This window comes from Maylandia zebra, linkage group LG18 (genome assembly GCF_041146795.1).
Source record: "Maylandia zebra isolate NMK-2024a linkage group LG18, Mzebra_GT3a, whole genome shotgun sequence".
NCBI classification, from domain to species: Eukaryota; Metazoa; Chordata; class Actinopteri; order Cichliformes; family Cichlidae; genus Maylandia; species Maylandia zebra.
In genome coordinates, this window is record NC_135184.1 from 35923011 (window position 1) to 35945965 (window position 22955).

Below are 22955 nucleotides of genomic sequence, written 5' to 3' on the forward strand. Positions count from 1 at the left end.
TGTGGGACCCGGGCCTGTGACGTTTGCAGAGCCGTGGGGTTCAGGGCCGTTACATGTGTGCGGTGTTTTCTGTCAGCTTGTTTGGGTGAAACGCCGAGCAGCAGAGGCCCATAAACTGAGCTGACATGATAGGACGTCTGCTAAAACAAACCTTCTGTGTCGGCGGTTTTCAGCATGCTCCCACTGACTGCAGTTTTCCCAGCACTGCTGACATTCCAACACTGTGCAACTTGTGTTTTTTACTGAAGTTTTATCATCAAAGCGTGAGAAATGTAGTAGTAATGATAATAATACTAATCCAGGGTCAAACTCTGTTGACATGCTGGCTCCATGTAAACCTGTGGAGGGAAGCAGCTTCATGCAAAGTGCCAGGCTCGTAGTGCGTCTACCAGACAGGCGCTGTAAGAATAAAAACGCCTGCTGGTCATCCGTATGACTCAACGGGCTCATTGACTACAAACCCTGCTGCATGACTACATGGCTGGAGCTCCAGCCATGAACGACACAGCCATGATGCACCACTGAACGACACAGGAAATCATTCCTGCCTGTGGCCATCTCCCTGTACAACGCATCCACTTAACACACTGTTTGCTGCTACAACTACACATGTTTCTTTTCCAACTATTTATTTATAAGTGACTTATGTATGTATGTATGTATGTATGTATATATATGTATATATTGTACTATTCTTAGTTAGCGTATTGTCTGTCTTGTCTTAATGTTGGTTTAAAATGGAGCACTGTAACAAAAAATAATTTCCCCCAGGGATCAATAAAGTATTCTGATTCTGATTCTGATTCTGTGAGTCTGGGTTATATTTTTCTGTATCAACAGTTGAGATGTTTGTGTGTGGTGGAGGACGAAGGTCAGGATAATGAACCAGACAGAAATGGGAGAAGCGAGTGGAAAAGAGAAAGATGGGACTGGTCGGCTCATTTAGTTACCAGCTGATCGGGTGTAATAACAATGAAACCATTTGGAGTTGTTTCTTCTCATTGTTTGTTTGTATGGTTCAAAAGCACAAATAGATTTCTTTCAAATCTTTTCTAACGTTCATAAACAGCAAATAACCTGATGCTGTGTCAGGAGCTGGTGCAGACGTGGTGTTTCACACACAGGACTGCAGCTGCAGCCAGACTAACTTCTTAACTCGATCATAGAAACATGTATAAAGTTGAGTGAAAGTGTATGAAACATCAAACTTGTACTACAGCCGTAGGCGAGGCCGCGTACAGAGTGGGTGTGATGTCACACCGCTTTTATAATGGCGACGCTGGCCTGGTCTCAGACATCCAAGTTGTCAAACGCACCTCTGCCAGCTGATGTCCCACATGTGTTTGAATATTTGCACATTCCTGGTAAACTGGTGTTTCTGGTTTTTCTCTAAATGAAGAACCAGTATCGATCCTGCAGAGTAAACTGTTCTGCAGCACCCTGCTTGATACTGAGCTAAGGAGCATCAATGCAGGAACCATGCATGTCTTTAGGCTTGAAGACTGAAGTTTATGCAGATGAAGCCCTTTCATTAGCTTCCACATTACAGCACTCGTTAAATGGGGATTCTTTTGGGCTTCGTCCTGCTGTGGTGCAAGCGCCTGTTTGCTGCACAAGTATCTGGGTCTGCTATTGATCAACATTTGTGATGCGTGCACCCTGCAGTGTGTGTGTGAATGTGCTTGTGATCCACAAAGACCTGCGTGTGCATTGTGCAGAAATGTGTGGGTACTGCTGCAGGACAAGTCATCCTGGTAACAGTCTGATCAGAGATGGAAGGATCTAACCCAGCATGCTCATAGACCAGGGGTGGGCAACTCCAGGCCTCGAGGGCCGGTGTCCTGCAGGTTTAGATCTCACCTTGAGTCAACGCACCTGAATCACATGATTAGTTCGTTACCAGGCCTCTGCAGAACTTCAAGACATGTCGAGGAGCTAATTTATCCATTTAAACCAGCTGTGTTGGTTCAAGGACACGTCTAAAACCTGCAGGACACCGGCCCTCGAGGCCTGGAGCTGGACACCCCTGTCATAGACCCAGTGTTGGTAAGGTGCTGACCATGGTGTGCATGTGGCTCTGTGAATGAATCACCAATCCTGTCATGGACTCAAAACCAACTGAAAAATACTTACAGAAGATATTTGGAGACACGCATGATGTGAACTAAGACGCATCTCACATTATACAACGTGGTTTGTCAGTAGTGTGGATGACCTGCTGTAGCTTATGTGCCTGCTTTGTCATTGACTGCATTTTTCCAGCACACCACTGCAGCTCAGGCTGTGCAGCAGAAGTGGAAACTGAGCTGCAGCACTTCATGGGAAGTTAGTTTGCTGATGATAGCTGGTTTCAGGTGGGTGAGGAATAGAGAAGCTGACAGTGAAATGAGGGTTTTACTTCAGGCGCTGTCTCAGTCAGAGGAGGCTTTCTGAATGGTGACAGACCTCATTAAAGCACAAGAGTTGTTTTTTCCACACTCTGGGATAAGACTTGGATAGATGGCGCATGTAACATTGTAGCATGTTTCCACTCATGTTGCTACAATTAAAAGTTGATTGTTTTTACTCTACTTACACTCAACCACAACGTGTCTGAACAAAACTGGGCGGTGTACAGTAAACTAACTGAAGACCACAGGTTCTTATTAAGCTGAGTCATCTTAAGTACGTAGGCTTACATGTACCTGTAGAGCGAAGGGCCTGTGTTCGTCTGGTGGGCGAGCTGCTGGGAATCCAAACGTGCACCAGTGTGAAGCAGAGCTTGTTGTAATGAAAGTTTCTAAGCGTCCAGCTCCAGGATGGAGTTTGTGATGGTTGGTGCAGCAGGACTGGAAAATCATTCATAAATTCATAGATGCCCACCCCTCTGTGAAAATGGCCCTTTGGTGTTTTCTGTTATGCTTATACTACATTATCTCCTGCTGATCAAACATGGGCAATTTAAGCTTTTAAAAAACACCACACACACTTAACATCCTAACATCACCTATGGACGGTGTTGTGTCAGACTACCTGCCCGCATTCTGATTTTGTAGATTTTGATATATTCCAATAAAGAAGGATAACTGGGTCTGTGTTGTTGCTCGTCTTCAAACACCAAAACGAACACAATCACACGTCACTCCTTGTGAAGAGCTTCAGAAGTCCAGACTGAACCTTAATGACTGGCCTGCACAAAGCAATTACTTGAATCCTATTGGAAAGTCTGTGAGGTGAACCGAAGACCAAGGTCCGTGCCAGCACAGCATCAAATCTGGAGGAGCTTTACACAAATTCACCATCACTACAGTTTAAAATAGAATAGCAACGATGTGGCCAGCTGATGTACTGAGCTGTAAACATGTTATTTGTCCTGCTGACGCTGACAGTCTGACTTAATTTTGGACCAAGTGGCTTTCAGAGTTTGCAGTTTTTACACTTCCATGTTGGTATTTTTCACTCAGCCTTGGTGTTTAGTTGGGCTCTGTTTGTTAACCTCTCAGGTCACTAATGAAGCGGCTCCCGTCAGCTAGTGTCTGATGCCTTCTATTTTAGCCTAATTCAGCAAATATGAAATATGGTTTATAAGTTGGTAAGCAATTTTCTTATTCTACTTTTTTCATTAAAGACTTATTTTTTATGGCTTTACCACAAATGAGGAGAACATACATGTTGCTACAGGGGTGGCTGTAGCTCAGGCGGTAGAGCAGGTCATCTACTGATCGGAAGGTTGGTGGTTCGAGTCTATCCTTGGGCAAGATACTAACCCCAAATTGATCTCTGATGCATCCATCGGAGTATGAATGTGTGTGAATTAGATCAATGTGCTTGTGTGAATGTGTGAATGCACAGGTTGTGTAAAGCGCTTTGAGCGCTCAGAAGAGTAGAAAAGCGCTGTATAACAACCAGTCCATTTACCATTTGAAGCCTGAACCAAAGTTTGCTCTCCCCCCTGTAGCTCAAGGGGGAGAGCATCTACTGATCAGGAGGTTAGTGATGCCTGCACCCCCCAGTGTGGGTGGAGGTTAGCTAGGAAGCACTAAAAGGTGTGTGAGTGAGTGTGGCATGTTGTATGAAGAGCTGTGAGCTCTGGGACAGTAGAATAGTGCTTTATAAGAACGAGTAGCTCGAAGTCATCTCTCCCAGCTCGTCATCAAACTAAACTCTGCTCAGAGCTGATCCAGGGTCAGGGGGACAGGTGACGGCTCCTAGACTTCATTGTTGTTGTCGTCGACCCTGCTCTGATGAATATTTGTGTTCTCTTCACTCAGCTGTACAGTCTCCTCTATCACTGAAAACTAACACAGCTGCTTCTCCTTTTCCTTTGGCTCATTTCTTCATTTTCTCATATTTGCTTGCATTTAAATCTGAACCCCTGTCTCTCTGTGTACTCGGCCTGTACCACTACACTCGCTGTCTTTGGATCATCTACCCCCATCTACCCACTTTCACATAATGGTATGATCCCAATCTGTCTCTCCGTGTGATTGGCCACATTGGATGCTGAGCAGCTGAATCTTCAGCTCTTCCTGACTGAGGTCGGCTCGTTCATGAACAGCTCATCACTATAATCAACGTGCACTGACTTGTAGTGACTTTCAAGAACATTTCAAGAACCCACAGAAGAACACTGGGAACACTGGGAACATGGCAATTGTGGAGATTAAAGGGAACAGAAATAAAGGCTTCAGTGTCATAACCCTCATGTCTTTCTGCAGCCAGAGGCACACATGCAGAAACACCAGTGTTGGAAAGACTGAGTAAATATGTGGGTGTAAAATGATTTACTGCTGATAATGCTGGGAGCACTGGGAGCACTGGCTGATGCCTTCAGATGAAACTTCCCCGCGTGCGTCCTGTCACATTCAACTTTGACGTCTGTGTAAAATTTCCCACCTGTCAGTGTGTCTCTGTGTCCCACAATGCTTTGCAGCCTCTGATGGAAGCCCGCCCTGACAGAGCCTCGTACGATCTGCTGGCCCCTGCTCCTGATGTCTGTACAGTAATGCATGTTGTTGTTTGTTATTTGTATGCTGAGTTAAATTAAAGCTGCAGACATCGGCCTGCTCTTTTCATATGAAGCATACGGATCTGTGGAAAAGTTCGACAGCATCTTCTATACAGGTAAAGTCAACGTGAAGCCGGTCAGACAAATGTGGCCATGTGCTGTTAAAGTTGTGTTTGTTTCATCGTTGTAAACGCACACAGAGGGCACAGGGTCAGACCCTCTGCTCTGTTTACCCACAAATGTTAGCTTCATTGAATCAACACAGCTTTTTCCTTTTTAAAAGCACAAACTGTTGACCAGCTAGTGTATGTTACTAACCATCTCTGCACCTGCAGCAGTGCAAAGTCCAGATGTTTTGCCATCAACAGGCATCTGGAGTAATTCAGGCTGGATAGCTGGTCGCTGTTCTTGGCAGATGTGGTGTAGTTAGTTTAAATAGTTTGGTTTGCTGGTGTGGAGCTAACGTTTAAGCGTAGTCAGAACATTTTCACTCGAGCTAAAGTCAGGCCTTTTGATAGGCTGTTTCAGATGCTAGCATGCTCTAACCATTCCAAACCCAGATGTGTGTTTGGGTTCATTCTTCTCTTTGTGTCCTGGTTGCAACTGTCTAGCTGTTGATTCTAGCTGAAGAATTGAAAGGTAGTCCTTCATTATTCTCTCCATTTTCTGGAAACAGCCCAGTTCTTACAGTAGTCGTAGGTTTGAACGCCTTCCAACCATGCTTCTAGTCATTGTGGCCACGTGGCTCAATCTGTGTCTCCTCTGACCATAAAAAGCCTCTGAGTAGGGCTGAACGATATATCGCATTTGCGATAATATCGCGACATGATCAAGTGCAATTTTCTAACCGCAAAGGCTGCGATTATACTCTGGACATGTCCAAATTCATGGGCTGCATCCTCCTGAGGCCGCATTTGTAGACCGATTACGTCACAGCGACGCGCCGAAGGCTGTCCAAATTACTACCATATCCCAGAATTCATAGCGCGGCCCAGCCAAACTCCAGTTTCCAGCAATGGCGGCCGCTACTAAGTTTTAAAATTACTCATACTAATCTTTCTGGGTCACAAAATAAACTTTTAACATATTTTCAGGCGAGAAAGTAGTTGTGTAAACATCAAATATCTGCTCGGTTTATCAAGATATCCCATATTTGCAAAAGTGCTTCGACGTTTTCAGAGGCGTCTGCTACCCACCAGCTCGACAGCTAGCCGGGAGCTCGAGGGTTACTGATGCGGCCGAGAACGGCACAACTCCCGGCACATCATTTTCAGATCACCGCGGAGTTTCGCTGCTCGGGTTAAACGTAATATATAAGTCACTTAGACAACCTAAAAATGTTATTGTTGGGCTTTTTTCAGTGTTTTGTTTGTTCGTGAGTAAATCGGTTTGGCTGAGATTAAAGTTATTAGATTAGATAAAATAAAACTTTATTAATCCCCCGGGTGGGTTCCTCCTTGGTTTTCACACAGCTGACTAAACGTCAAACAGAAAACTTATTAAACAGAAGTATGAGACAGTCGAGAATTTACACCAGTGTCTGGTTATATTTTAGATAGCAAGAAGCAGACGGCCGAGTTTATTAAACTCCACCGAGACAGCGGTGACGCTAATCAGAACTAGACCGTCCAATTTCACGCCTTTAAAATTTAAAGGCGTGTTTGTGTGTGTGTTTATACAATTGCTATTATGTTTGCACTTTATGTGTAATGTTACTGACTGCAGAGATCAGTAAGATGTGTGTATTTTTTATTTATTAGTTTTATTTATTTAATATTATTTTGTAATTGAATGACTGTCTAGTAGTTCACAGATGTCGAAAAACTGAGTGTGGTAAAGCCACTGATTTTGTTTATGTATATTTCTGCAATCTGCACATTGTACTGACTTTCATTTTAATGTTTACACCAGGGTTCCTTGTCAGCACTTTATGCTCAGATGTTTGTAAGCTAAAAATAAACTATTGTGTATGTTCAAATATACTGTTGTGATTGAAGAAGTTAAATAAAAATGTCAGTCATCAATTCATGCATCACCTCATGTCATCATAACAGAGGTCTGTCTTCCAGGAAAGAACAGTTTAAAATTAATGTAATATAGTATTGGCCATACTATATGATGTATTGCTTGTCTTTGTTTAATAATACAGAAGACAAAGACCTTAAAAAATAATCGCATATCGCATCGCAATCGCAATATTGGGGCAAAAAATCGCAATTAGATTATTTTCCATAATCGTTCAGCCCTACCTCTGAGTCCACGGTGATGTCAAACTGGCTTCAGTAACTCTGATTACTGAACACTGGTGTTCCAGCAGTTTGTAGTTCATGGCAGGCTTCACCCTCAGGATGTTAGGAACAGGTCAGGAAGCACTGACTCGTCTCTTCTCCTCTCAGGGAGACAGTTTCCTGCAGACCTTAGTAAAGTGGTGACACCTGAGATTAACTTGTGTATAGATGATATCAGACTCTCGACCGATTTAAATACCCTCTGCCAGGAGAGTGGCCGATTCTCCAGACGCTTGTTGCTGGTCTGGTCGAGGTGCAACTTGTGAACATTAGTGATTGCGGATGTATTTGTGGCCCTATGTGGAATAAAGAAAAACCGATGCAATAAAAAAGGTGCACATTAGTTCATGGTGTGCAAAGAAATCAGTAAACTTGCTGTGACATCTGTGACAGCTCCTCTTTGTTTCCACGTTCATCAAATAGGATGATGTAATCAGATACGAAGGTTGTTTCGATGTACTTGCAATTAAAATGAAATCATTATTGAAGGCTCTCTAATGAAGCTAATTACATTAGAGGTCACCGAGACATACCAACACATGGAGGCATTGTCTGCCATCACAGTCAGCAAAGCTGTTTTCTGACGGCTGAAAACAAAGAACTGCTCAGTCAGACGTTAATGCTGCTTTAGCTTTTAGCTCGCATCACTCGTGCGTCACCGGTGATGTCACGGCCCTGCAACAACTCTCCCAAACGCCTCACCTGTCAGCAGCCCTGGGAGCTCTTTAAATTCTGCCACAGCACCTTTCAGGCTCACATCTAAAGAGCAGAGCTCCTTCATATCTCGTCTGCACTGTGGACACAAGCTGGGGGACAGAAAAATGAGGAACAACCGAGAGATCTGGGTTTTTACATGACACACATGTGAGCAATAATCCAGTTATGACTCATATAATCCTTCTGACAGTTTGGTGTCAACAAAGTGTTTGTGTGCTGGTGGGCAAGGTTGGAGAAAAGAGCGAGGGAAAGGAATGCATGAAGGAGATTAGGGAAAGATTTCCAACAGCCAGTGAGGAAAAGATGACAGCAGAGTGTAAATGCACAAAAAGGAGCACTGCAGAGAAACCTCACAGTTGGAGAGAGAGATTTGTGGTCAGCTGGTGTGGGTCAAAGGTACGCCTGTGGTGATCGCCACAAGCTGCGAGAGAGAGAGCGAGGCGGCGCTGAAGGAGAAAGAACAGAAGTAGGGTAATCTGCGGGGATAAGCACAGCCGCCCTTGTTCCTGTTGAGCTGTGTGTTGTGTTTTGGAAACTCGCTCCTGACCACATGCTGAGCCAGCCTCCTGTGACCACCAGCATCTTACTGTATGTCACACATGCTGTGGGCCTCAGGACCAGTGTGGGAAAGCGCTTTGGAGCTATGGCGCAGAGAGCGCTTTGTGCTGGTCGTAGGCCTTGTGTCAGGGTGATGTTCGATAACAGCAGCAGCCACTTTCATTAGTTACAGAGCAGCAAAACAGGCTAAAGGTCACCGAGGCAGGTAACTCCTGCAGATGACACATGAGTCATCATGTGTCATCAACATCTGTCAACCAGTAGGACCAGTATGTACTGCACTGGCCCTTCTTTCTGCAGTATTGATAGCGATAGCACGGCCATTCTTCACCACCACTCAGATGTTGGTATCAATTGTGTCTGTGAGGAAGACTAGGGGGCGTGAGCTATTTCAGCTCTTTATCGAACGTTTTCAACATTTAGCCTGGACACGGTTAAAGACGTCAGGGAGGTGTGAAGAGCTGAGCCCAACATCAGTCAGGCTGAACGTGGATGCAAATGTGTCATAAAGGAGGTGCCTGAGCCTGTGTTGGAGCGCTGATGGTTTTCCAGGATAGAGGGGTCTGAGCTGTTTTTGAGCTCCGCTTCTGTCAGGTTTGTATTGACCCAGTTCTTTCCCTGGTTATAGCTCACCTGTTCAGTAACAGTGGGATTGTTTCATACATCATGCAGTGTAGTGTGTGTCCTCTTCTGTCTGTCCTTCAAAACTACAAAAATGTGTTGTTGCAGAAACATCGAGCCGGGCCTGCAGGTTTTATTGGGCATTGAAGAGCTTCTGCCTTTTTATCGATTTCCTACTCTGTGATTAGTTGCATTGTTCCAGCACTGCAGCGAAGCTTAGGCCTGACTGCGTGGGCTGTCGTTCGCCCTGCTTCACTGCTGCTCGGCTGTCCAGCAGGCCGGGCCGGCACACAGTGAGCTCATTGTGAGCCGGTGCCCTGCTGGCATTCTGACTAACTGACCACTCTACTATCTAACCCTGGAGCAAGCGCTGATGAAAGGGGGCGACTGTCCTGCTGTCCTACTGCAGCTCACTGAGACTGGGTGACTCCTCGTCCTCTCCACAGTGGGGACAAAGCACAGCGTACACTGCCCCACAGTATGAAGCAGGCTGCTTTATTAAAGGATGGGTGAAGAGCTAAATAACAGATCAATAAAAGAAATAACAGACTACGCTCTGTGACTGCAGGAGAATGTAAGGAGAGTATTTCTGCAGGTTGTTTACAGCAGGTCTGAACACCTGATGAAGAAAACTCATCACAGATGGGTCACACAGCACTGTGATATGCTGCTGCTGTGGAAGCCGATCACTCTCATTGACCTGATGATAGGATATATATGTTTGTACAGGAGACTGATCTGGTGTTTTTACTGTGTCTGCAGGCTTTCAAAGAGATGCTGTATGCTGCTCAGGACCAGGCCCCGTCTATCGAAGGTATTACATGCATGCACACACAGTCATGCAACTTCCTGTTTCTTTCACCTTCTCCAGTCTTACTTATCAGAGCTGTTGCTGTCTTGCTTTGTACTGGAAACTGTTGTCTTATCATGTCGGTGTAAGACCACGCGTGTTACACGTTTATATTTGTGCCACAGCTGAACATGGTCCAACAATTCCTAAATACTGATGTTCAACAAGTATTTAAAGATATGATCATGAAAACCTGGCCTACAGCTCAGTGTGTTAGGACAGCTGGGCACAGACTGGGGGCAGTGCTCACACAGAGTACAAGCGCTGCCCAGTTACAGCCTTACTTACATTCAGTTAGGCTGATTGATTGATCCTGAAAATAACGATTAGTCAAGTCCAGTATTCTCTGTTCCAAACACAGAATATTCAGAAAATATATTTACTGCAGCTACTGATTATTTTAGTAATCTATCGATTATTCCATCGAGTAATCCGATAACTGATCCGATATACGGCATCGGTCCGATCCTGACCTAAAGTACTGGATCGGATATCGAGGAGAAATGAGAAATGTAACCCGATCCATCAAATATCACAAAGCACCTCACAAAACCTGCGACAGGGCGTAACCCGGCTCGTGACCTCAGCGCGTCGGAGCAGTACGCGTCACGTGACAGAGCGGCTGTTGCGTGCGGGACCTGTCGGCGGGCTGGCGTTCACACTGAAAGCATCTGGAGCCGCGCTACGTGCTGCCAAACCGGCATCTCGGAGAAAGCTATCCCAGAGACACAAAGCAAGTTCCTCTGTGAATGTTTGTGGAGCACTCCCACGTTCAGCCTCAGAGGCGGTATATGGAGCTGGGACGTCTGTGACCGAACGATGGACAGACTCACGTTTTACTTTGGAAAAAACTGTTACAGGCTGAACAAAACCCCAAAACATGAAGAACACCTTTTTCATCCTTGTGTTAAGTTTAGAAATGACAGAAACTTGAGTCTGAGGTTAAACATGATGGTAACGGCTCCGACATCATCCTGATCCACTCTGGATGTGTATGTGCAGCTGTAAGTGCTCCACTGTGCAACCTGTTGTTTTTTAAGTTGTTGAATACGAACATTACTTTGCACTCCTTTTTCCCAGAACAGAGTTTCTGAAATCTGCATTAAATTGCATTTTAATTTACTTTTGAATATTACTTGAAGCACTTAGATTGAAAGTTGAGCTAAAGGTTTAAATACAAAGATCAGCATCACTGAACTGTGAAATCCTTTGGCTGCAGTGTGTTGAAGTTTGAGCATGAACTTGCAGGAAGCTATAAACAGTTTTATTGATTACAAAATGGACCATATCGGATTCATATCTGTATCAGCAGATATCCAAATGTACGATGTCGTATCGGGCATAGAAAAGTGGTATGGCGCCATCTCTGGTGTGAACATGGATCAGGAACGGGTCACACTTGGTTTGTTGGTGAGGGACTGATCACAGGATCGAAACAGCTCACCGTCTCAGGGACGGCTCCGCCTCTTGGTCTTCACTGTCACGGGGCCGAGTGGCCTGTAACGAACAGGACTCAGGTGCAGAGACAGCAGATGATGTAACAATTATTTATTAGGCTTAAGTGCAAGAAACGTAGCAAGGACAAAAGAACAATAGGACGTGGAGTCTGACGTGGCGTGGCCTGGGAAACGTGGCGAGGGAACGGGGCCTGAGATGCAGAGTGGAGCTGAGCAGGGAACAGTCACACTGAGGAGAGAAGACAGTGGAGTTAGGGAGGTGGTGGAGGCAGCTCTGCAGTGGCCAGTTGTAAGAGTGGCAATTCTTACTTGCAGTAGGGGACAGAGTGTTGAGAGGGGGGTGATGAGAATCCAGGGGAGGCTGAGTGGCGTGGAAAGGCTGGCCTGAGGTCCGGGGCTTCAGATGGAGTGTGATGGCAGGAGGGCAGGCAGGTGAGGCACACAGAGATTTTCAGAATGATTGCTCGGTATCCTGAGTCCGGAGGTGGAGCGTGAGCCAAGCTGAATACAGCAAATGTGTTGATGACAAACTGGCAGCGAATGAACATCAACGTGTGGCTTAAATCCCTCTGGCTTGATTGCCTGCAATAGGCTCCAGGTGCGCAGGAGCTGGAGGAGTTGGCCCCGCCCAGGGGCGGATCCAGGTAAGTTCAGGAGCCTTATGGAAATTCCAGCCACCCACCTCAGACCCTGACACTTCACGCCGTGTAAAAGGACTCGGCTCCACGTTACGGCGAGCCGGCGTCGCTGCCTGATGTCAGTGTTTGGGTTGTGTCAGGCCTTTTTCTCCACGCGCTGCTCCTGAACACGTTTCTATTGCAGGTCTGATTTTAGTCGCAAATCTGGGTGAAACTTCCTGCTAATAACTGATCTAATGTCCCTACATATCAGCAGCAATATTTAAACCAACGTCAGTGTTGATTTTACAATAAATGTGTTGTTCACTAAACAAGTTGCTGCTCATGGCTTTGTGCCTGTTTGCAGCAGCTTGCTGAGCGTTTGTGACTGAAGAAAGCAGCGCACATCATTACTGAGTGGGAGCCCAGCAGCCCCTTCAGGTGTCCACAGTGGGAAGCACGAAGAGTCTGACTGCAGTTTAATGTTAGCCCAGGTTTCATGTGTATTGCAGTGCAGGCATCTGCTGCCCAGCAAAGATGGGCGTGTGATGGAAACGCACACGTCTGTCTTTATGCAGTAGTTTGGTTTGTTTGCACACAGCTTCATCTGGATTCAGCTGAATACATGAAAGCCCAGGATACAAACAGCATCACACTCTGACTGGAAGTGCAGTTCTTTACCTCCAGTCATTTTATATGACGACACTTCAGCCTACATTATTGCTTAATTATGTGTCTTTGCAAAAATACAGCAGCAGGAGCCACAAAATGACCAAAATTTAAGGCCTCAAATCATCTTAGAAAGTCTTCAAACCAGTGATCAGAGGCCTGTGTTCCATCATGTAATGACAGGCCTGGTCGTGTCACTGCGCTGCATACTTAAACTTGACTTAAAGCAATACTAAACAACGTGACTAGCACAGTGCGCTTTCCTGATCTTTCATCTTATTTTGACAGAAGCGACTTCAACCACTTGAAGGGCCTATTTCTGTCCCAAATGTGATGTTAGAAAACCCAAACAGCAAATCGTGTCGCCGCTTCCACTGCTGCTTTGCACCAAACATGGCTACAGCTGCCAAAGGACCATTGATCCTGCGTATACGGCTGAGTGCTATTAGTTTTTAATCAGCAGCAGAAGTGAAGCGAGTGCTGCTTTGTGAATTCAAATATGATTTCAAACCCGAGGACCTGTTTTAGGCTCTAGTCCACGCACAGAGAGTCAGCGGTACAGACGGAGTGAAATGTCACATCTGTCCAGTGTTTCACGATGCGAGCATCCAGATGGAGTTCAGAGGTGGTGTGTGAAGCCGATCACGTCTGAACTTTCACACATTTTAAACTGCTTACACAGAATAAACATGTTTCTGTGTAAATGTAAAAATGACATGTTTACCTTGATCACAGTTTTAAGATAATCCAAGCTCTGGTCGGCTCACGTGTTTGGTTGTGCTGAAGCACGATCTTCAGTTTGATTAGGGACGGGCAGTTAGCTGCTTATTGTAGCTAGCACAGGTCATCATGTGTCGCTCACGGTAGGGCTGCCACGATTCGTCGACCATCAAAATCGTCGACGACTAATTTAACAGCCGATGTGTCGTTTGAAGCTTTGTAAGCTCCTGAAAGACGCAGGAATAAGTAGCAGGATTTAAGCGTGTAGTAACGGACTGAAACAGACGGTGGCAGCACTGCATGTACAAGGATGCCAGCTGCCGTTGAACACCGAAGAAGAAGAAGCAACTCCGGTATCATAGCTGTGTCCAAATTCAGGGGCTGCATCCTTCAGAGGCCGCATTTGTAGGCCGATTACGTGACAGCGACGGAGGCTGTCCAAATTCAAAGTCTCTGCGCCTGACAAATGCGTCCTTCATTTCCCCAGATCTGAAGGATGGGTCGGGTGTATCCTTCGTTGCCCAACCTATCCCAGAATTCATAGCGCGGCCCAGCCAATTCCAAGAGCACCTGGCTGCAGCCACTGGGGAGCCATATTGTGACCTCCACAGCAGCCGGAAACACTTCAGTTAAATCGACTTTGACAGCGAAGACTAAATTGTGTTTTTGTTACTATCGATGCTGCTGAGAAATAAACGTGGTTCTAAGTGTTTTAACACAAAATCACCATCCCTTCAGCTTGTTCGTGGCCAAAAGTGTCCGTGTCTTATGTTTTTGTTTCTTTGCTACTTTTTCTGCATAAAGGTTTTTTCATAAATATAAAATAGTCATTACTTTTTACTTTTTTGATCCTTCAAACACCCTTTCCTGGTTCAATGCACTTGTTTGAAGACAACCTCAAAACTCACCATTTCATATATCAGCAGCGCTACTGGAAATGATTGTACAGCGGTCCCTCGCTATGACGCGGTTCACCTTTCGCAGACTCGCCGTTTCGCAGATTTTTTACAGAGCATTGTGTTCTGCGTCCTGATTGGCTGTAGACCATTGTCAGTCAGTCTCGTGTGGTGTCTCCTGTACAGCACAGAATGCGTTCAGCTTGTCAAATTCACATAAAACTTCGATGGTTAGCAGTGTGACTCTGACGTGCTGTATGTTTGTGAGTTTTCTCCCCAACAAACACAACAGCGTCGACGAAACGTCGTCACCTGCTGGTGCCTTTGGTTTCATTCTATAACACTGGACTTACTTTTCTACAAAGGTTTGAACTTTGAGAGTTTAAACAAGAGAGAGAAGTGTGAAATGTTCATGCCTGTCTGAGAAAAGTGTATAAAGTTTGTAGTGAGGGCTTTTACAGCCTTAAAACATCAGAAATAACTGTAAAAACTAAAGTTTCACCTACCGCGGGTTATTTTTAGAACGTAACTCCCGCGATAAACGAGGGACCGCTGTATTATTAATAGTAGAGTCTGGGACATCTAATTGATTAACATCAACATTGATTATTGTGCACTGTTATCTCTGTTCAAGGAGAGCAAACAATATGAAACTCTCTCTCAGCTTGTTCGTTGCCAAATATGTGTATGTTCACAAAATGCTATAAAATGTATATTTTATAGCATTTTATAACTCCGACATGGTTTCCTCAGCTGAATCACAAAACATTGTTCATGCATTTGTGTCATCGCGTTTCCATTATTGTAATGCCCTGTTTATCAGCTTGGATAAATCCTCTCTTTCCCGCCTCCAGGCCAGCGGCCAGGCTACTAACTCACGTCACTGCTGGTTTATATTCTTCACACTGGCTCCCAATAGATGATGAAATTCTTGTTTTAACATACAGAGCACTAAATGGCCCCAGCTTCTTATAAAATACTCTGCTGCTCGTTGTCTTCGCTCACAGGCTCACAGTTTGTTGGTTTCTCCCCGAACACGACTGAAGACGAAAGGGGGCGGAGCCTTTCAGTCGTACCACCACAGTTACGTTTGGTTGACTCTGTGGAATCCTTTAAAAAGCAGTTAAAACTTTATTATTTAAACAGGCCTTCTGTTAATCAACACTTCTGAATTGTTTTGAATTTGCATTGTTTATATTGTCTATTTTGTTACTTAATGTTTTCTTTATTGTTACCTTTGTGTACAGCGCTTTGTAAGTAAAGTAAGTTAGTAAAACTTTCAAGATAAAAATCACAAAGTGCTTCACAGAAGCTAAAACCTAAAAATCAAAATCAACCAAAAGCAAGTTTAAAAAGATGAGTTTTTAGCTGCTTTTTAAAAGCGACCACGGAGTCCACAGATCTCAGGCTCAAAGGGAGAAAGTTCCACAATCTGGGGCCACAGTAACAAAAGCTTTGTCGCCTTTTGTTTTCAGCCTCGTGTGTGTGACTGCCTGTCTACGAAAAGCGCTTAATAAATAAACCTCACTTACTTATTAAAACATTTTTCTACTTTTACCGACTTTAAATTAGCTCCAGTCCTTTTCATCAAAACCCAAATTTGATCTACATTCTTTTTTTACTCTTTAAATGCCAGTTAGCTCATATATGTTACCAGTGACGTTTCAGATAAAAGGTGATAAAGTCCTAATGGGTTCATGAATCTTTGTATTTTGTTTCATATACAGTATATGAAAGACTCCCAACCTTTACGATCCACTTGCAAGGTTTCCACTGTATCCAGGCAGAGGACGTGTTTCCGGCTACTGTGGAGGTCGCAATATGGCGCTCCACAGTGGCTGCAGCCAGACCCTTCTCGCCAATTCCAGTTTCCAACAGTGGCGGCCGCTACTCAGTTTTAATATTACTCTTATTACTTTTTCTGGGTCACAAAATAAACTTTTAAGATATTTTCAGGCGAGAATGTAGCTGCGTAAGCTTCAAATATCTGCTCGGTTTATCCAGACATCACATATTTGTAAAGGTGCTCCGACGTTTTCAGAGACGTCTGCCACCCACCAGCTCGACAGCTGACCGGGAGCTCGAGGCTCACTAGAGCCGGTGTTCTGACAAAACAACCTACCTATCAAGCCGTCCTACTGGTTGTTACTGACTCAAAACAGCCATGTTTTTGCTTTTAATAGTACACGCCTATTATTTGATCCTACCCCGATCTCGTGCGTGTGAAAAAGGTTAGTATTAAATGTCTTACTTCGTTATTACAGTTGATACTTGTTTTCCTTAAGCTGTCGTCAATCTGTTAACCTTTCAAGCTAACATGCGTTTTTTGTTTTTTGTGCAAAAATACTCCAGTTTGGAGTCTCAATTGAAGTCATCTTTCAAGTCTTGATTTAGTGCTTCTAAACTTCTGTAAACGACCTAACGAAGCATCCTAGCATACAAATGCAAAAACTGTGAGGAAACCATGTAACAGCTTCTAATAAAACAGCTGAGTTTCCCCTCCATGATTGTGTGTTAACATTAGATGACTGTGTGCTGGAAGCACGTTGTGATCGTGTGATTTGGCCATCAGAACGTCCTACCTCTAGATATGTATGATGGAAGCATGAACCACGTAAGGTAGTATATTCTGATAAGGTAGCACGGATTGATAGACATGATTATAAATTTATGCTACGGTAGGATGTTTTGTCAGAACACCGGGGAGAACAGCGAACTCCCATCGCTTTCAACCCCCCGTGGTCTTTCTCTACTCAGGTTTAACATGGTATATAAGTCACTGAGAGCAGCGGTCCCCAACCTTTTTTGCGCCACGGACGGTTTATGCCCGACAATATTTTCACGGACCGGCCTTTAAGGTGTCGCGGATAAATACAACAAAATAAAACTGGTACCGGTACCGAAAAAAGAAAATTTATTCATAACACACGTGAAAAGACCCAGGAACACCGAGTAAACGATAAAAATGATAACAAAATAACGCTGAAAACCGATAAAACCCTGAAAACCAGACATTTCACACCTGAGCCTCAACTCTCGCGTTGCCCGGCACCAAAGGACTCACGCACCGGTACCGGTCCGAGGCCCGGGGGTTGGGGACCGCTGCCTTAGAAAACTTAAAAATGTTACTGTTTGGCTTTGTGTTTTGTTTGTTCCTCAGTAAATCTGTTTGGCTGAGATTAAAGTTCTAGTTTTCACACAGCTGAATAAACGTCAAGCAGACAGCTGATTATCAGAAGTGTGAGATGCTGGAGAGTTTACTCCGGTGTCCTGTTATAGTTTAGATATGAAGGAGCAGCTGAGGTTATTAAACTCCACCGAGACAATCTGCAAATTTCATTAAAAGTGTAATAAACTATCATCATGTCTTTATTGTTAGTTAGCACAGACCTGAAACACTTCAAGCTGTAAGCTAATGATGGTTATATGAGAGCAGATGCTGCTGTGTTTTACGTCCAATGGATGATGATCTGATTAGTCGAGTAATTACAAAACTAATCTGTGAGCAGTCGACTGTCAAACGAAGGGCAGCTCACGGTGGTTCATATTTAGAGCTACAGGGAGATGACCTCAGCTGCTTAATTATGAATTGGGATGAAAAACATCATTGGTGAGCCTGACATGTGTCATAACCCTAATGAGTGCTATGCCTGACTTTCCTCTTGTGATGTCAGTGTTACAGATTAATACCAGTCCCAGACCCACATCTGTAGTTCACATGGCTTATTGATGCTGGGCTGAGTGACATGTGATGGAGGGTGGGTACTGTGTATGGTCCCTGATCACTCAGTCACACAACACTCACCTGCTGCCTCCCACCAAAGCTACTTTGTCAGGTAGATGTGCCGCTGCTCTGCTCTATACCAGACGACCACATTGTTATTGTAATAGCAACGTACTTATTAGGCTGTTTTCCCAGCATCGTAATAATGTTTGTTAGAAATGTAAACATGTCGATGATGTTAAATGATGCACAGACAGCAGTTTCCTGTAAATGACAATCAGCGATTGTCTAAACCTGCGTTTTGCCAAAGAAAGCTTACATCATGCTGAGCTGGCGTCCTGAAAATGCTGCACGAGGTTGGATACAGATTACAGAACGATGGAGGTTTCAAAGGAAAGTGAATAAACTCTGATCATCCTCAGTCGGGTCACACAGCTTCACCTGAAGCACACCTCGACACGCTCCTGCGTTTCGCCCATCACCCTGTTCACATTCCAGTCCGTGAATAAACTAGCTGCCATGTTTACAGCAGAGTGCTCCACCTGAGCTCACACTGTCCCACTGTTGTTTGATTGAGCTCCAGTCTGCTGACTGTGTGGCCCACTGGCCCCACAGTAAAGTTCCCTTTTCTATTACACCTGTATGTGATGTGCACTAGCTAAGGTACACATAGCTGTATGTTAACGAGGTGGAAGTGGGGAACGCACTCTGGCGCCCCTCTCCCCCCCTGCAGTGGGCGTAGCTGCACACAGGCAGCAAACGCTGTTGCACACGATGCTGAAAAAGCTCCACGAGTGGGTTAAAACCAGCGAATACAAAAGAGCTCAAATGTTCTGGGATCCTAACAGCACCTCTGAAGATGAATGCTTTGTAGTATACTGTACACTATAGATGGTTCTGGTGTGGTCTGCACCGCCCCGCTGTGTGGTGCCGTGTTATATAGTCACACGTTGCTCCCCACGAGAGGCTGTGATTCACGGGCTGGTCGTCCTCATATTTGTGTCCACGTCAGCTGACATGCACTTCCTCTACTTTGGTTTCCTCTAGTTTTTCCCGTCTGACTCGTCTCTCTGTCACGTGTTTGCTCTTCTGTGATAATTACATTATGTAGGCGTTGGTATCGTGTTGGTTTATTAGTGAAAATATGTTTTATTGGAATAATTTGTAAAATGAATCAAATCTCTTAACTTAATGTTGAATAATGATTTTGTTAAATCAAACGTACAGTTGAAAGTTAACACTTCTTCTTCTTTGCTGTTACTGCTCTTGTTGAGGTCAAAGTTTCCCTGTTCCCTCAAAAATGGTATCCAGTGTTTGAAACGACATTATCATGAGGGCCCTACTGCCTGTACACTCTGGCCACGAGAGGCTGCACTGTTGTGCACCAGGACACGCCCAGGACCCGCTGCAGCTGACGGTGTTGGATGGCGCGAAACGATGAGGCGTTCTGCTGGATTTAGGCCAAGGTGGTCTCAGTTCATCGTCCAGGGATGAACCTGCTCCTGTCTGTTAAAGCACAGGGTGCTAAGGCTGGACCTGCCAGCTCTGCTATTCTGAGGAAATGTTAGTCGGCTCAGCACAGGGCCCACCTGTGGATGCTGGGCCTTCAGCCCACTCCATAAAGTCTGCTTCTGATTGTTTGGACATTCACACCAGTGGGCTGTGGGCATGCTGTTTGTCCTTGCAAAAGGAGCAGATGCCGGTCCTGCTGATGGGTTAAGGCTCTTCTACGGCCCTGTCCTCTGGGATCTCCTCCATGCTCGTCAGACTCTGCTGGGAGATGCAACAAAGCCTCTTGCATGACATGCACTGATGGAGGAGCTGGACTAACCTGTAGCGTTGAGATATTGCTCCATGCTACCAGTGATGCTACCGACTCTTGCCAAATGCAAAACAAGACTGCTACTCTTGGACCAGAACGCTTCATCAGTCCAGATTAGTGACGAACACTGGATGAAATCACAGAATGCAATTTATGCAAAGTGTGCAGCTTTACATGGACTCAAAGAGCAAATGCATTGATGCTGTCCCAGAGGCCGGGGTCCACGCTGCAGGGATAAGTGGAGCGCTCTTTGTCCGAGTCAGAGACTTTGTCAGCCTGTATCAGACGGAGTGTTGTAACCAGCCGTGCAGGATCACACTGCACACAATCACTGAGGATAGTGTGTTTGCAAGAAATGTTTCTGTGCAGCTGCACTAACACCTCACTGTAGGTAGTGGGAGGAGTTTAATGCTGCGTATCCACGAACGGTAAAGGAAAATCTGTGTGGAAGAGAACGCGGTGGCGTTCCTGTCGCACGTCTGTGTTTGTGAGCCCGACGTGGCGCCTGGGTACTCGCTGTAGTTGCTACGTTCCACAAAAGAACACACGAAATGGTGCAAAGCAGGGTGTTGCTAAAAAACATACTTGTCAAATGGAAAGTATAGGCTTTAGCTGAGACACAGACATGGCATAATGGTAATAATGATAATAATCATTATGACTTGACTGAGACACGGAGAGAAAAGAGCCGAATAAGGCCAAAACGGGATAAGGAGATTACGGTAGTCTGACAGCGGTGGCTGTTTGTGTGTTTGTGCACTGCTGAGAGAGGGCGAGGGAGTGGTTTGGACACGCCAATTTAGTTAATTTGGTGTCTTGTCTAAAAGCAGCCACTCTGAAACACAGTGAATCACTGAGTGTGCACACTGTGAACCACCTGACCCCGCTGTTGTTTGCCTGTTGTTGACGTGACAGCAGGCTCAGCTCGGACACACAAGTCTGCTCAGGTCAAGTTTACCAGAATCGGTGACATGTGACGTTGTTGAGATGAAAATGGTCCAAATTACAGGACGGGTAACGGTCTAAAAAAGCACATGAGTCAGTGTCCAGGTAAGTATAGCACTCCTGCCATGACATGCTTGAACAGAACCTCATTTTCATGATACTGAGGGAGACATTCCCACTGCCACTCGTGGCTTTGATTAAAGTGGACACGCCCACTTTCCACTGTCCGTGGTTATTTTGCTTGTGTCAGGTGATTTCAGCAACGCTCCATCACCGCACGTTTGTGCACATTTCAACAGCGTTTTAACCCCAGCGTAGTCACATGTTTGTTGTCTGTCTTACTCTCAACGGGACCATGAGTCAGAACATAAACTCTGCATTAAGATCATGAAACAATCAGCAGACTGAGGACGAGCAGAAAGGTCCGTTTGGTCCTGGGCTACCTTCACCAAGCACATGTTGCTTTCCTGCACTCCTGCTTTGAAACTGCTCCATCATAAGGTGCCTTTGTCTTTCTGTCACTACAACTGACCAACATTTACAAACTGCACTTGAAGTTTGACCTGAAACTGGCGACTGAGCCTATAAACCATCAGAGGAGAGCTTCCAGAGTCAGCAGGGATGTCTTCCTAACACTTACACATGTTTGTTTTAAATGAATAAGAACCAAAGGTGCACAATACTGACAGTGAACACACTTACATGATTACAGTGTAACAGTTTCTCATTTGGATGGAAAGTAGTTGAATAATAATGTGACATAACAAACATACAGATGCATCATTCAGAACAGGGGGTCCAACTCCAGGCCTGGAGGCCCGGTGTCCTGCAGGTTTTAGATCTCACCCTGGGTCGGCACAGCTGAGTCACATGATTAGTTCTTTCCCAGGCCTCTGGAGAACTTCAGATACATGTTGAGGATTTAAATCAGCTGTGTTGGATCAAGGACACCGGCCCTCCAGGCCTGGAGTTGGACACCTGTGATTCAGAAGGACGGCTGCTGTGTCACCGCTGATCTGTTCACACAGTCTTTAAGTCTCAGTTAAAAGTTTCTCTTCCTGTCCTCTCAGTGTTTCTGAAAGCTGCAGCAGAGTTTCCATGTTTAGGCTTAAAGTCTGAAGTGACTGAGTGGAGTTCATATTCCATCCTGAATCTCCACACAGCACAGGGGCTGGACGGCTCACTGCTCCCCCTGCTGGTCGCAGCACAGCAGCACAGGCCTTTGCACACACACAGTCACACACTTGCCCATTTTTATTCATGCACTTTGTTTCTTTTCCTTAACTCTGTGCGCACAGGTTTGTTTCCTGCTGTGAGATGCTCTTCTAACAGCTTCTCTCTTGTTGCAGTCACAGATGAAGATACTGTCAAGCGGTACTATGCCAAATTTGAGGAGAAGTTCTTCCAGATGTGTGAAAAGGAGTTGGCCAAAATCAACACCTTCTATTCTGGTAATACAGCTGGTAGCACTGGTTTCAAGGCTCACCAAGACTTCTTATTATCCTGTCTCTTCTGTCCTTACCGTGTCTCGCTCTCTCCTTCCAGAGAAGCTGGCAGAGGCTCAGCGGCGATTCGCCACGCTGCAGAACGAGCTGCAGTCCTCGCTGGATGCACAGAGGGAGAGCTCAGCCAGTGGGCGGGGCCTGAGGAGGAGGAAGACGGTGTTTGCCTTGTCACAGCAGGAACGATGCAAGCACAGGAACATAAAGGACCTGCAGCTGGCCTTCTCAGAGTTCTACCTCAGCCTTATACTGCTGCAGAACTATCAGGTGCACACTCGTACAGCAGGGCAAAAACAGAGGAAACCTTTGATTATTGATTATTGATTATATCGTCCCATTTCCCCGAGGGGTCAGTCTAGCTACTTATTATGGTATTTGATTGGGAGATCAAATCACGCTGTGACTGATGATAAATAATAAATGCTGATGCGGGTGAATGTGCTCAGCCACTGTTAGGTAGAGAAACACGACACAGTTTTAAAATCATTTCAAAAAGCCATGTTTGAATTTTAAAGCCACAACAGCAGCTGCTGCTCGCAGGCCGACACGAGGCTGATGGATGTACGCATGTAATGAAACAAC

At 45.2% G+C, this 22955-nt stretch overlaps 1 protein-coding gene across 3 annotated transcripts in view; it reads left to right on the forward strand.

The window, feature by feature from the left end:
• Positions 1 to 22955, forward strand: part of LOC101474762 (xenotropic and polytropic retrovirus receptor 1 homolog) — a 45467-nt gene that overhangs the window by 3580 nt on the left and 18932 nt on the right. For all 3 annotated transcript variants that reach the window (XR_013094205.1, XM_076876842.1, XM_076876843.1), the window contains exons 2-4: positions 9934 to 9985; positions 22221 to 22322; positions 22417 to 22640. Coding sequence is in view for 2 of the 3 variants with exons in the window: in XM_076876842.1 (XP_076732957.1) it covers positions 9934 to 9985; positions 22221 to 22322; positions 22417 to 22640 (378 nt within the window). In the remaining variant the exon portion in view is untranslated. The remainder of the gene's footprint in view (positions 1 to 9933; positions 9986 to 22220; positions 22323 to 22416; positions 22641 to 22955) is intronic.